Genomic DNA, 14,836 nt, shown 5'->3' on the forward strand with positions numbered 1-14,836 from the left:
TGAAGACTGGACATTGTGTCTCCAATTATCAGATAAATCCGCATTAACTCAAAAGCGTAATAAATTATGTTACTGACACAGGCGACTTTTAGCCACTATCAAGAAGCATCGACTGAGTTGGAGAGTCGGGGGAGCCAGGTTAATTTACCTCCAGCAGGGACTGTCCGCCGGAGGTCAGGTCCGGCTGATGGGATGGGGAGTGTGGGAGGTGGGCTCGAACAATTGGCTGCTTTCAGCATCACTAACGGCTTCAGGCACATTAAGACCAGAAATGAGGCAGTTCTGCCTTCAAAATAAAACGCCGACCGTTTTGAATGTGACAGTGAAAGAGAAAATGTTTGGTTAGCTTGAATCTGTTTTGGTATACGTTATTCCGCCAACAGTTATTTTCAGTTGAATGTTCCGTTGCCAGTGGTAACCCCTCAGTTACAGTTGCAGTTTAACTGACATTGTTACAGTTAGTATTATACGACCATGAAGCAAATATAGACAGGTATCTTTTATGTGGGTGAACATAACTATCCAAATACCCTGCTTGAAACATTTTCTGAAGGTACTCCTTATAATAGCTATTTTGTGTATTTGTGTGTAATTTGAGATGTTAAATGATTTGCCTTTGTGATCAGTTTGGTGCTAACTTAGCCATAGTAGCTGTTTCAAAGCTAATGTGTTGCTAACGCAACGTTCCCAATCTCCAATCCTAGTTTCGATGGTATTTAGTTAATTATTTTATTTACTTCGTGGACTCATTTTTTGTTTACCTCAATAATTACTACGCTGTACTTGTTGGACAAGAAGGTACGCTGTTATTTCACGAGCGAGACATTGTTTCCTCTTAAATGTACGCTGTAAGACAATGTCCGGTTAGCCTAGCTAGCCCATACGATCATAGCCAAACCAGAACTTTCCACTCTCATCTTAATTATTTTATCTTCTCTGAATTCTTGTTGTAACCGCAATCTCTGTATTTTTTGTGTTGACTGTATTCACAGTTTCAGACTTGCCTCCTGTGAAAACGGCAAAGGCCAAATGTTCACATTTTCAAATTGCAATACGCATTGTGCATACCTGTGCCATGCTACGCATATGTTTTATTCTGAAAGTTTTGGCCGGATGTCTTAGCTCGGTAACGTTGCTGTTTTGACGCTGTCAGTCTCACAAGTAAGTGAAAGCTCGGGCCGTAGCGATTTGAAAGCCGTGCCATCCGCATACCTCGCAGAGTTTGACCTGCCACACAGTACAGAAATTTTCATTAGATCCATGTTTCGTTTTTTGGCAGAATAAAAGGAGGTCTGGATGACTGTAAAGCGCTCCCCCATCTGACACACGCCAGAGGACGCGATTCTTCAGGTGCATATTTATGGAATAAAACCAGGTAAGGCATCATAGACAGCCTGTAGATGATCTTTGACGATGCAACAGTGTATTGTGCCGTGACATGTGCGGGAGCCAAAGTAATCAGCGTTATCGTTTTGTTTTTCTGGTGTTTTTTATTCGCAACAGTAAGGTGACCAGTCCCGTTATGTCCCCTGGCGTGTGGGAAAAATCGCAGCGCAAAGTCCTGATGTTGCACCGTTAATGTCGCTATTCCAGGTCTCCTTTTATCATAACGTGCCAGTGCATAACGTAGATTGGACAAACTGGCAATGATATTCTGTTGTCACAGTCCTGTCGCGCCATCCCGGAGGTGGTAATCGCCCGTTCCCTGTAAACCTCCTTGTCTTGGACAGGATGAGGAGGAAGAAGGCTGTGATGGAAAAAAATGTGTTGCCAAAAATCCACTTGAAATGAGGATTCCGGTGTTAAGGCTGCGCGTTGGACCATATGGGCTGTCACTCGTTTTTTGTAGATCTATCTGACGATTGCTGCAGAAATCCTCAGACATTATGTGAATAAAGGAAACTCAGCCGCAACCAAAAGATACATTTCAACTCCTAAACGTGCTTGCAGACTTTGCAGGCATGTCGGTCACTCCCTTAAATAGCAGGGAGGGGAGCAGGAAAGGTTAGGATATCAACTTAATGTGCACCAGATGTTCTCTGTTGTAAGGATCTTTCTTCAGATACTGTAAAATACTTTGGATAAAGCTTGAATATTGATGTGTAATCACGCATCTCCAAGCAACACGTTCCATGTGTTAACATGTGTTTTGTGTAAATGTGTGCCACGTAATCCATCATCCATTTCAGTGCTCAAAATGGCACAATCTCATTTTATGATGCATGTTCCCATCCTTTATCTCCTAACTATGTCTGCTATTTCAAACAAACTGAGAAGAGAGAGAAAAATGTGTAAACTAGCCCATGAGAATGAATTGATTCCACCTAACTCTATTAGTTTATTGACTCCCTTATTATTACTGACATACACAGAACAGCTGTGGCAAAAATGCTCATGCATAAGCTTTGCATATGTCCAGGAAATACATCCGTGGAGATGTTTCTGCATGTTCATAAGTGTTGCTGCTGTACAGTAGCAGTGGGCTGCCGCGTGGGCGCCTAAACCAGAGGACAGATGAGTGGGCTTGTCCTGTGCAGCAGTGAATCAGCCTGCTATTAGTGGTACATGTGGGAGCTCTGGCAGACAAGGTCGGCGAGTTAAAGTTGTTTATGTATTTGAGGAGCACACAAAAGAATATGCAAATGTTTCCATCACAGTCGATCTTTGACGTTGCTGCCCAGACGTTTGCGCATGAACGGAACCTCCCTCTGCACGGGATCAAATCAACATCCTTTGGAATGAAAATGAAATTTCAAAAGGGGAACACGAGCTGTCACACCAGCATGTTTGTCTGAGCCAAGTTTCCTGCTCAGGCAAAGCCCCTTCCTTCCCTCTGAAAACTTCCCGAGCTGTGCTTTAGGGTCAGCACACATTACACACACACACTCACAGACACACTCACACTCTCACACACACACTCACACCGTTTCCCTTGAAGCGTCATAGTCATAACCATGGCTTCGCGGGAAGTGAGTCTGTTTAACAAAATTCTCAGTGCATCTAGTGTTCATGACTGTGAAAATTCCCTAGATTACAAGAATCAACTTGCAACTTTTGTTTTCCACTCACACTGAACATGAAAGAACAATGTACCACAGAATCAGAAGGTGTTTGAATGTTTGCTTGGCATAACTCTCTTCTTAGCCTGAAAGGGGGGGCAGGGAGCATTCCATCTATTTTGTGGCTAATGAACGCAGCTCTTTGAAGAGTATTGAGAAGGCCTATTGTAAAACACCATTGTCTGCCTGCTTGCTGCCACGGTAACACTCTCACACTGACAGCAGGACTGAAATGCTGCAGTCGAAGCTGACGAATGCCTTGCCAGAATATGTGAGAAAAGAAAAAGCCTCATTTTACCTTTCCTCTACAGAGTGTACAAAAATCCAATTTGCCAGATTTTTCACAAGTCGTTACTTTTGTTTCCCTTTAGTTTACTGAGCTCCTAACATGTCGAATCAAAGCGAAGCAGCAAAGCAGCAAGATTCCCGAGTAGAAAGCAGATAAAATCAAGGACTTGTAACAGCTATAATTCCTCCCAGGCTGGCTCTCGGTGACCTTTTTTGCACAGCATTGTGTTCGTTCATGCCTTTGACTCAATGCCTGATCTGTATATGTTACCTTTGCCAAGTGCGAAATCAAGTCAAGTCAAGTTCACTTATACAGCACATTTCAAACAATAGGCATGGACTCAGAGCATAAAAAGCAAGGAAAAAATAAGCAAAGATCATACATGACAAGAACATACAGTATAAGATATAAATCAAAACATATGATTCAAAGGTGTATTATGATTTAGGGGGGTATTATTATTATTATTATTATTGTTATTTAAAGGGGAATGATGATGATAGTAATTCAGAGGTTGAGTCTGAGGCTGTTCACTTAAGCCAGACCATTTAATATCACAACTCAGCATCACAGAGACAAAGTATTTTTAGACTTTTGAAGAAAGTCTTCCCCTTTTTTGGCCCGAACCCTTATCCTGTTGATTTTAGTAGAGTGTGGGAACGTGTTTATACTAGTTACATGCGCTGCAGCGGATCGTTTTTACAGGCTCAGGGTTGAGACAGGTTGGTACAAGAGGGGACTGTGCTCTTGGGTTATGCCAGGGAAGGGCACTTGTGGGATCAGTGTGCGCATTCATATATGTTTGCATGATGTTTGTGTGTCTTAGCTTTTCACAAGTGTGCCTTGTGCATATTTTCCAATGTTTATATCCCACCAATGAGCTTGAAAATACATTTATTCACAAAGTAAAGTGTGATACACTGTCCACGTTGAGCCGGCTTTGCGGAGAGTTTTGACGAGCCAACGCGATTCTCTTCTCTTTCAAGCAGGATTAAGTAGGAATGTTTGGCAGAGCTGGTGATGACTGAACTGCTGACATATCTTTTACTCATCCGCAGAAGTGCAGAGCTATCATTTCCTATTCTGTTTTCCTTTCTGATAAGGCCTTGTTTTGGCCTGCTTCCTCTGGCCTGATAGCAATGACGACGCTGTACAGTGGACGATAGCACTGTACAGCGTCTGTGTATTAAAAATAAGAGCTGAATATTGTCTCTCATTAACACTGCCTGTGTTTCCCTTCTTTTCTCCACAGCCATCATGTCAGGAAAGTCAGATGGGAAAAAGAAGTGGGCGGCCGTCAGGGGTCGCCTCGGCTCCTCGCAGGACTCGGACACCCAGCAGGAGGCCAACCTGGAGAGTGCTGATCCAGAGCTGTGCATCAGGCTGCTGCAAGTCCCCACCGTGGTCAACTACTCAGGGCTCAAGCGTCGCCTGGAGGGCAGCGACCAGACATGGATGGTCCAGTTCCTGGAGCTGAGTGGGTTAGATCTCCTCCTGGAGGCCTTGGACCGGCTCTCGGGGCGGGGATGCTCTCGCATCGCTGACGCCCTTCTGCAGCTCACCTGCGTCAGCTGCGTCCGCGCAGTCATGAACTCCTCCGCAGGGATCCACTTCATTATAGAGAACGAGGGATACATTCGGAAGCTCTCCCAAGGTTGACCACACTCTTCATTTTATGAAAAATCATCACATCTACAAACCCATATAGTGTCCATGTGATTATGTCTCAGAGATAAATACTTACACTGAACTATTTGGTCAAGATATTTAAATCAACCATTTTCATTCATTTGAAATATATTTTGTTACATTGGTCACAACCCAGCTGATTAAATGGTTCTCTGTGACTCACTCTGCTGAGCTGAATTTTCCAGTCATATGCTCGGCTTCATATACAGAGATGAATCATTATGGGTTACTTCGGGAGATCCCTAAAAACACTGTGTCACGATGGTTGTGAATATTGAATTCCCCCACGTTCATACGCACAAACACATGTTTATCTACAGCACAACGCCACATCTTTAGAGGGCAAAGTTCAAGTTGAGTTGTCTCAAAGGCATTGGAATAAAGCACCACACTTGGATCTAGACACCAAGCGGGAAAGGATAGAGATTAGGGCATGCTTTTAAGAGAAACAGATGGGAAATATGAGCGCTCAACCTGTATTTCATGTGTGTGATTGTGATGCTCCACAGCCTTGGATACTTCCAACACCATGGTGAAGAAGCAAGTGTTTGAGCTGCTTGCTGCCCTCAGCATGTTCTCCACGGACGGCCATCACCTGGCACTGGATGCCTTGGACCACTACAAGGCAAGTAGATGAAAATGTCATGCCTCTTAAATTGTTTTTGAGATGTTAAGTTGTTGTGTAATTTACCTGACATGATCTTGCATCATCACTCTGAGTCATAGATACTTTATTAGTGCCATCTAGTGGTGGACTGCATGCACAGGCATTATAGTCATTTAGAATCACAGTCTTCCTCAATGATACCTAGGTAATAGCTTGCACTGACTTGGATTTTCCCTTCAGGGCGTGAAGACACAGCAGTATCGCTTTAGTGTGATCATGAACGAGCTGCACACTACAGACAACGTTCCCTATATGGTCACACTCCTCAGTGTCATCAACGCCATCATCTTCGGCTCAGACGACCTCAGGCAGAGAGATAAGATGAGGAAGGAGTTTATCGGTAGGCGCTCCGTTCAGCTGCTGTTTGCCAATTAATCGGGAGTCTAGAGTCCCATCAGGAGTCAGGTCACACTGTGGTAAACAGTGTTTCCCCTTCTGCACTGAAAGTGTGCAGAGAGGAAAGCAGGCCATCAGCAGGAGCTCTATTACAAATATCCCTGTCACTGGGTCTGTCTAAGAATAGGTCCGACGGCCTCATTCTCACTTTGACAAAACGCCCGAGAACTGAGCAAACCCCAAGTGGATAAAGCGTTGTGTATTCATGCTTTTTACACCATAACTGGTGACCATCATAAGTTTAAGTTTAAACAAAAAGGTCATCACTCTTACACTGATTAAATCACACTGATCTAATGTGATTTTGATGATATCTGTGTAAGTGAATAAAGCTCGAACATATCCATCTTTCTATAGTGGATTATTTTTTCTCGTGGCCTGTGGAGTTTGTCCCAGTCTGTTCCAGTACATATACTGGACAAAAAACAGGATTAACCTTGGACTGATGGACCTTTTCCTATGAGGCGAATATGTCATTGTTGTAGCGACACCTTGGACCAATCAGATGCTCCTTTGACCACTCCCCTTTAGTTTGATCACTCACCTGCTGCCAATTACCACAAAGCTGACATATGCCACTGTGAAGAGATGTATGACACCTTTGAAAGATAAACTTTCTTAAAAACTGATAAGTGACTGTTGTGATCCTGTTTTTATTGTTGTTTTGCAGGGCTTCAGTTACTTGATATTCTGCCAAAGTTAAGGTGAGCCTTCCTTCTGTTGTTCACATTTGATTTTTAGAGTCGCTCAGTCTCTAAAGCAGGTTTAATGCAACAAATGAACCTTTAAAGGTTATTTTGAAGTCTGTAATCATTACAATCTCAATAATCAAGTAAATGGTGCTTTTAGGAAAAGGTGATTGCAATTTGCGTCCATTAATGACAGTAATGTGGGCAAAGAAGGTAGCCCTTGCTTTTTATAAAATTTAATGTGGCATTTAAATGCAACAAAGTGTCCCCCATCAGTGAAATATGTGTGGCTGGTGTGCAGGGAGCAGGAGGATGAGGACTTGATTATTCAGTGTGAAGCTTTTGAAGAGGCAATGGCTGAAGATGAAGAGGAGCTGCTGCGGATCTATGGGGGCATTGACATGAGTAATCACCTGGAGGTTTTCACTACACTCTTTAACAAGGTCTGACTTGCCTTATCATCTACCACTAAAAAATTACAAACAGTCCAGTAAACTGTTTTTTCTGAAGTAGGTATGTAAACAAGACAAGCACTCCTAAGGTGTCCACATGCATGTGTTGGTGTGTGCAGGTGAGCAGCTCTCCGGCCTCTCTCCAGCTGTTGTCCATCCTGCAGACGTTGTTGGTGCTGGGCCCGGGCCGCTCCGATATCTGGCTAGCACTGGAGGCCATCACTAACAGAGCCATACTGCTGGCCCAGGACTGTGAGTCAGCACTGAAGCAACAATACATTCACTTTAGGTCAACACTCTGAGGAGGATAATGGCAAGATAATGGCCTGCTCAGTAAGTCATGTGTGAAGGGGAGTGTTTATCCAGGAAAACAGATTGTAGCGATGAAACGGAGGCAGCTGTCAACAAGCCGGCTGAAAGCTTTTGTTTGCATGAGAGAAGTCATTTCACATGGTGTGTGTCTGTGTGTGTCTGTGTGTGGGTGTTTGGATTTGCGCTCCAGCTCAGATGGAGTCCTGTGAGAAGATCATGCAGCGGCTGATGTTCTCCAAAGGCTGTGAAGGTCGTCATGAAGTGGACGGGCAGCTGCTGAAAGTGGATAAGGCCGTGCAGACCGATGTGGACCATCAGGACACAGAGGAGTCAGACAAAAGCATCACGTCCTCTCAGAAGCCACTGTGTGCTGCTCCTCCACCTCCCCCTCCACCCCCACCTCCTCCTCTACCCCCGAGTATGACTGGGCCCCCGCTCCAACCTTCTAACCAGTGCCCACCTCCACCTCCGCCCCCACCTCCACCTCCTCCTCCACCACTACCTGGAGGGTTTGGTGGACCCCCACCACCCCCTCCCTTGCCTGGAATGCCGCCACCGCCACCACCACTTCCCTGTGGTCCAGGCATGGCACCCCCACCACCTCCGCCACCACTACCAGGGATGGGTGGCGGACCACCGCCGCCACCTCCCTTACCTGGCATGCCACCTCCCCCTCCTCCCCCGCCAGGCATGATAGTGGCTCAGAGTAGCCAGGCCCTTGGGTGCACTGCACCCATAAAAGCAAGCCGATGCCCCACCCTGAGGATGAAAAAGCTCAACTGGCAGAAACTCCGCTCTGTTACTGGTGAGTGGATAAAACATTCTTATGAAAGTGCAAATAATATCATGATAATCTGTCATTTACGTGTTTATGAATGCAGCAAATCCCAAATTAATCTAGTTTCACGGAGTGGTGGGGGTAACCACCACTCCTTAACCCATAAAGGAACACTTAATCCTTCAGTTTATCACAACCATTCAAAATCACCAAATTTAGAAATGCATGGTTTGATAAATTATGAAAAATTGTAATCTGACAGTAACTAATAACTAAAGCTGTCAAACAAAGTTAGTCGACTAAAAAGCACAATATTGGAATCTAGGATGTAGTGAAGTAGAAGTATAAAGTCGCATAAAATGGAAATACTCAAGAGCATAAGTACCTTGAATTTGTACTCAAGTAGACTACTTGAGTAAATGTACTTAGCTACATTCCGCCCCTGGTAATACTGTTTGGTTTATTTGTTTTTAGATGTAACAAGCTGTAGTAAGTCGCCATGATGAATCTCCCTCCCACTCTCCATCGCTGCAACAGTTTTCATTAATGTTTAAAATAAAAATTAAATATGGAAACTGGGGGAGATCCTCAGAAACTCTCTATGACTTGATATATTCTTACCACAGTAACTTGGCACTTGAAGGTTCAGACTTGAGACATGCTTGTGACTTGCACATGTGTGACTTAGTCCCACCTCTGGTTTCACAGTCAACTTTGATATATGCTAAGACAAGAAAAACATTTTTGAACCTTTTTCCTCCCCCTGCCCAGATATCCTTCACCCCTTGAGTTTAAATAGACCTTTAAATAGAACAGTATGGGAAATGTGAGTGAAGACATTGGCAGAGGGCACCCATGTAGAGACTAGTTGATGGGGAAGTTACACTGATATAAACAAACTAAACCGAAACAGACCATTATTCCAGATTTGGTTATTATCTAACGTGGGTGTTGTGGAGGATTCCCCTGCCTCTTAACTTTCAAATGCTTCAGACATGGTGTGATATTGGTACAAAATGGTGCCGCATGAGCTCATGACAGGTCTGTCTCTTCCTGTGCGCACACACACACGCACACACAGATGGTCACTCCATGTGGGCCTCAGTTCAGAAAGAGCCGCCTCCTCGCGAGCCGGACTACAGCAGTATCGAGCAGCTGTTCTGTCTCCCGGTGACCGTGCACAAAGACAAGGGGGCAGCTGCTCCTGTCAAGAAGGAGCCTAAAGAGGTGCGCTTGGTCAACAACACTCGACACGGCTCCCCAGAGCTGTAGCACTCAGAACAAACACCTGATTATCAGAGCTGAATAATCAATATCCCTCTCTGTCTTCTTTTTTTTAAAATATAGATTACATTCATTGATCCAAAGAAAAACTTGAATTTAAACATATTCCTGAAGCAGTTCAAATGGTAATATATTCCACATTATTTTTGATGTTTTAATTGAACATCTTTTGGTCCATTTTCCAGCTCAGCATTTCTCATTTTCTCTGTCCAGCACAAATGAGGACTTTGTAGCCATGATTCAGAATGGGGACCGTTCTAGATTTGATGTAGAGGTGCTGAAACAGCTTCTAAAGCTCTTACCAGAGAAACATGAGGTTTGTACTGTTCTCCATCCTTACCTACAGACTTTTTCACACATGCATCTGCCATTAAGAGCCCACTTTAAAGTGGCAAATGTCTGATTCACAGTCTTGTTTATTTATTTTTTTTAATGTAGATTGAAAATTTGAAGTCTTTCCAAGGAGAAAAAGACAAGCTGGCGAATGTTGACCGCTTCTACACCTCCCTCCTCACTGTGCCATGGTAACTTTGTTTTTTATTTTTCGCTCCAGTTCTGTTAATCGAGAGCGTGTATTCTGTTATACTTGGCTCCTTATTTTCTTTGCTTCCTGGCTTGTCTCCCCAGTTATCAGTTGAGGATTGAGTGCATGTTGTTGTGTGAGGAGACTTCATCAGTGTTGGATATGCTCAGACCGAAAGTCAAGCTGGTGGAGGAGGCGTGCCAGTGTAAGTAAACCTGACGCTTTCAGATATCGTCACATTCTTTCCCGACTCTCCAGCTCAGCATTCTGCACCATCAAATTAACATGATGTAACTCAATTCTCAGCCCTCAGAACGAGCACGCTCATGCCCAGCTTCTGCAGGCTCATCCTTGACGTCGGAAATTTTCTCAACTATGTAAGAACCTCTCTGTTCTCATGTATATTTTACTTAAGCTGACATTCAGACAGGGCTTGCATTTTTAATCTTCGGTCTACTTCCAGGGAAGTCACACAGGGAACGCTGAGGGGTTCAAGATTAGCTCTCTGCTCAAGCTTACAGAGACCAAGGCCAACAAGGGCCGCATCACGCTGCTTCATCACATCCTGGAGGTACACAAGCACGCTCACAGCTGCCATAACTTTTTTCCCCCTCATAATTATGACCTGTTTAATTACGCACTGTGTGGCTTGTTTTGCAAAGGAAGCAGAGGCGAACCACCCGGAGCTGTTGGCGCTGCCAGATGATATAGAGATCAGTCAAAAAGCAGCAGGGTATAGAAACTTTTCACATATACTTCAGCTCATGGTCTTCCTTTCTAATTGGTCCTCAGTGGATCTGTGAGACACATAACTAAAGGTTTTACACTTTGTCCTCAGAGTAAATCTGGACTCTGTTCAGGCAGAAGCCAGTGCCTTACTTAAACGACTGAATGAGACAGCCAGGAAGGTCTCCAACTCTGTGGAAGAGGTGAAGGAGCAATATGCAAAAGTTCTTGAGGTAAGACGATAGTCTCTGCTTTCCCTGCAAATTAAGCCAAATATTGTTCACTCGTTACTGTTCTGGATCCGAGGTCCTCCATTGTCTCTGCTGCAGGAAAGTCTGGAGGCTTGTAGAGCTTTAAGCGAAAGGTTCACCGCGATGGAGAAGAAGAAGAGCGAGCTGGCAGTCTACTTGTGTGAAGATGCCAGTCAGCTGTCGCTCGAGGAACTCTTCGGAACTATCAAGACTTTCCGAGAACTTTTCATCAAGGCGCTGAAGGTCAGGTCATATATGTGTATGCATGACTACTGTATACATACACGCTGCACGGTTACGTCTTCCTCTTGGGTATGGAGTAGAGTTTTCTTTGGAACAATATACTGTGGAAAAACTGAAACATGTCAATGTCTCTGCTCAAATGATACAAAGGCAAATTGCTATGTACAGTGTGTGCTTGGCAGTGAGTGGCATCCTGACTTTCATGATAACAGGAAAACAAAACCAGGAGAGAACAGGCAGCCAAGGCTGAGAAGAGAAAGAAGCAGCTGGCAGAGGAAGAGTCCAAGAGACAGAAGGGAGAGAATGGAAAAATAAGTAAGTTGTGAACAGCCCTTCCTTTCTTTCACTGCACTAGCAGTTCCAAAGCACAGTGTCATTTGACTCGAGCGTGTGTTTGAAGCAATCTTTTTACCTCTCTTTTACCAGTCAAGAGAGGCGTTGTTCCACAGGAAGACGGTTGCATCATCGACCACCTCCTGGCGGATATCAGGAAAGGTTTCAGCCTTAGAAAGACCAGGCCAAGGTGCGATTCGGAAAGCCTCCCTTCTAGTGAAATGCGTAGGGATACCTACCCATCTGGTAAGGACAAGAGACTGTGGCCCCCATCCACAGTTCCTAGCTCCGCTCCTGAGCCACTTAACTGCGAGCTACAACACAGCCTTTCTGCTTTATCTCTGCTCGTTTTGTGCTTTTAACACCCAGTTGCCATCTATCCTACGCTAGCTCCATCACTTCGCTGCTTTGCCGAGCTGCATTAGCATTTTATTTTCATGCATCTTTGCTCTCTGTGAAATATCATTCTGTTTCAAAGATAATGGTTTCAGTGCACATACCTTCACCATCAACACTACTTCCTTCTCCCGCTCAGGATCAAGTGTGAAGCCTGTAGGCGAAGAAGCCGCAGAAATGGCCACCATTTCCGCTCCTACCAAACCTCAGACCGAGGGTCACCCGCCCAGCACAGGCGAAGTGAACGGCTTCATCAGCCCATCAGAAGAGACTCCACCAGCGCCGAGAAGTTCGGTGCAAGATGGACCAGCTGTACCTCCCAACACACTCCCAGGAGAAGCAGCCACGACAACGCAGGCACCCCAAGAAAGACCTGCGTCGCTGCAGGATGGGCAACACCCACAGAAACCTGTGGCATCTTCGCTGGATACGACTCAAACTCAGCCTCAGGTTGAAGCAGAGCACCAACCATCTCTCCCCACAAACGGCTTTTCATTGGATTCAACTGAGAGCAGCGCACTCAGCCCATCTTCCCTCTCTGACTTGGACCTGCTAGAGGCCGTATTAGATGGCACTTCCAGCCTGGTACCTGAGAAGCTGACACCCGAGGAGCCAGCAGACATTAGTGTGAATGTTCAGATCAAGGAAAGCCCTTTACCTAATACAGACAATTTGACACAGAGTAGCGAAAGCCATAAAACAGGAGGTGTGAAAGGGGAAACTAGTGATAAAATAAGCCATTTAACAGAGACTGTAGAACAAGAGAGAGATGGAGACGAGCAGGAAAGCATCAGTGTAAAAACTCCAGGCCAAGATGAGGTCAAGGATAGTTCTAAACGTTTGGACCCAAAGCACAATGTGACTACACTCAGTGAGAGCATCGAGGGGTGGGACGTCCCAGATGGACTGCAGTCAGAAGATCTGCCATCAGTGTCTGAAGAGGTGCCTCCATCCCTTCAGCCCGAACCAAAGAAACGGCAGAGCATTTTTAAGCGAAACAAAAAGAAGAGTACTCAAGGTAATCTATCTATTAACTTAAATAAAGATCATGTTTGGAATGCTAGTCTCTTGATTTGTCTTAAAGCAAAACCCTTATTTGTTTTGTTTTTATTTCATTTAACACTTTACATTTTAATGCATGGGCATTTTTAGTGTTTGTTCGTAAGTATTTTGTATGATAATATGCTTTTTATTAAAGAGTGTTGATTTGCAGATTCAATGTTGACTGGATTTAAACATGGTCAGTTTGGTTGAATGCTCTGTTTTCCGTTCTGACTCTCTGATACACAAGGTAACAGTGGGAAAGGACACACTAAGCATAAAAAAGGCTGTGTGTTGCAGTGAGGTAGGTCAAATCGATGGGCTGGCAAACTGTAAGCGGGAACATCATCCTAATGAATTCAGTCACCGTCGAAGCTTCGTCCAAAATAACACGTCATTTGTCGGTCTTACTGGAATCCGGATCTCATTTGTCTCTGTTGTCCAGCTTTTTACCACTTGCTCTCACTTTAACACTTTTCCAGCTCAGTGGTGGTCAGGCCCAAAATCTCTAACAGCATTTAACCAAATGTGTCTTGAGGTGGTTTTAAATGTATATTAAACCAGGGTGGAGACTAATCTGAAAAGTGTGATCATATACAGCAATTAAACCTCTTTAATAAGTAGTTACCTTATCTAACATCAGTGTTCTGGCCTCAAACAGCCTTGCAGTTTTGTGAAGTCTTTGTGAAGTCATTGTGGACTGAGTAATTTCATGACAGCTGTCAGTTTTGTGTCTCTCCTTCCATATTTTCTTGTCCATTCCCCAAATCTGCAGCTGGGACTGTTTAACCTACTAACACGGTCTAGTGTGCTTCCTGTAAACTGTGCTTCATTAATCTGACTTTGATGAAAGATAGACCTACTGTACTGGATGTGATGTAAATGCATTAAAGATGTTTTTACCACAAAAAAGTTAAACATTTTAAAGCTGATGTAGCCATGCCTGCAAGATATAGATATAATAACTTTAAGAGGTATTAAAGTGTTTTATTTAGATGTATTTTGATTTTCAAATTCATTTTAGTCTTTGTTTTCCTAGGTGACTCGAGAAAGAGGAAATCAAGAGGAAGAAGAAAATGTTAATTTCCCACAGGCGTTCTGAACTGGAAGGACTGAAGTGTGTTTTATATTGTGAGACTACATGAATATTGACTCCTTCAAGAGGATGCAGAGGTCTTCCTTTTGCAATGATTTGAGACCAAGAAGAGGAAACGCATCTAATGCTGCCATCTTCAAAGCATGAATGTTATCGTGTCACTTTATGTAAATGAGTTGTAGTTTTTGTGTGTATGAGTGGTTTTGATTCAGAACTATTCAAAAGAGTTGAATATGCTTTATATGTTTTGTACACTTGTTGTAATATGCAGTGACTGTGTTTTGCTACTGTATACACTCTTTACTGTTGAGCACCTATAGAAAGAAAAATGCAGTGTTTTGGTGCAAGGTATGTAACTGATCAAAACAAAACAGCTTGAAACCAGTGTCTTCATTTCTCTCTTCACTAGCCAGATGATCTCTAACAGGAAATCTAAGGAGAGCATTTAATGGATTGTAACTTTGAATGTTAATATTTTAATAAAAGTGGATTTACTGTTCAGCTGTTTTTAATCAACTCTTTCACACGGATGAGGCAAACAGAAAGCTTTACTATGCAGGCTACACACAGTAAATGTCACAAAAGGGTGCATCTGTCGCCATACATCCCTGT

General features: G+C 43.8%; 1 protein-coding gene across 6 annotated transcripts; it reads left to right on the plus strand.

Moving 5' to 3' along the window:
• The first annotated feature begins 1,174 nt into the window (after positions 1–1,174).
• inf2 (inverted formin 2) lies at positions 1,175–14,723 on the plus strand. 6 transcript variants are annotated; one of them, XM_041954347.1, is made up of 23 exons: positions 1,175–1,375; positions 4,601–5,002; positions 5,547–5,662; positions 5,885–6,044; positions 6,771–6,804; positions 7,091–7,232; positions 7,361–7,493; positions 7,744–8,358; positions 9,413–9,558; positions 9,679–9,740; positions 9,829–9,931; positions 10,054–10,139; positions 10,243–10,343; positions 10,445–10,515; positions 10,602–10,709; positions 10,801–10,871; positions 10,977–11,097; positions 11,194–11,358; positions 11,571–11,673; positions 11,785–11,937; positions 12,227–13,105; positions 13,379–13,432; positions 14,168–14,723. In XM_041954347.1, the coding sequence occupies exons 2-22, from the start codon at positions 4,606–4,608 to the stop codon at positions 13,429–13,431; spliced, it is 3,819 nt and encodes a 1,272-aa protein (XP_041810281.1). In that variant the 5' UTR covers positions 1,175–1,375; positions 4,601–4,605; the 3' UTR covers position 13,432; positions 14,168–14,723. The 6 variants fall into 6 exon arrangements, 4 of the variants coding, with proteins under 4 accessions (XP_041810281.1, XP_041810282.1, XP_041810280.1 ...); XR_006007444.1 differs by having other exon boundaries at positions 12,227–13,432; XM_041954348.1 differs by lacking the exon at positions 13,379–13,432.
• Positions 14,724–14,836: the final 113 nt, after the last annotated feature.

This window comes from Chelmon rostratus, chromosome 15 (assembly GCF_017976325.1).
Source record: "Chelmon rostratus isolate fCheRos1 chromosome 15, fCheRos1.pri, whole genome shotgun sequence".
NCBI lineage: Eukaryota > Metazoa > Chordata > Actinopteri > Chaetodontiformes > Chaetodontidae > Chelmon > Chelmon rostratus.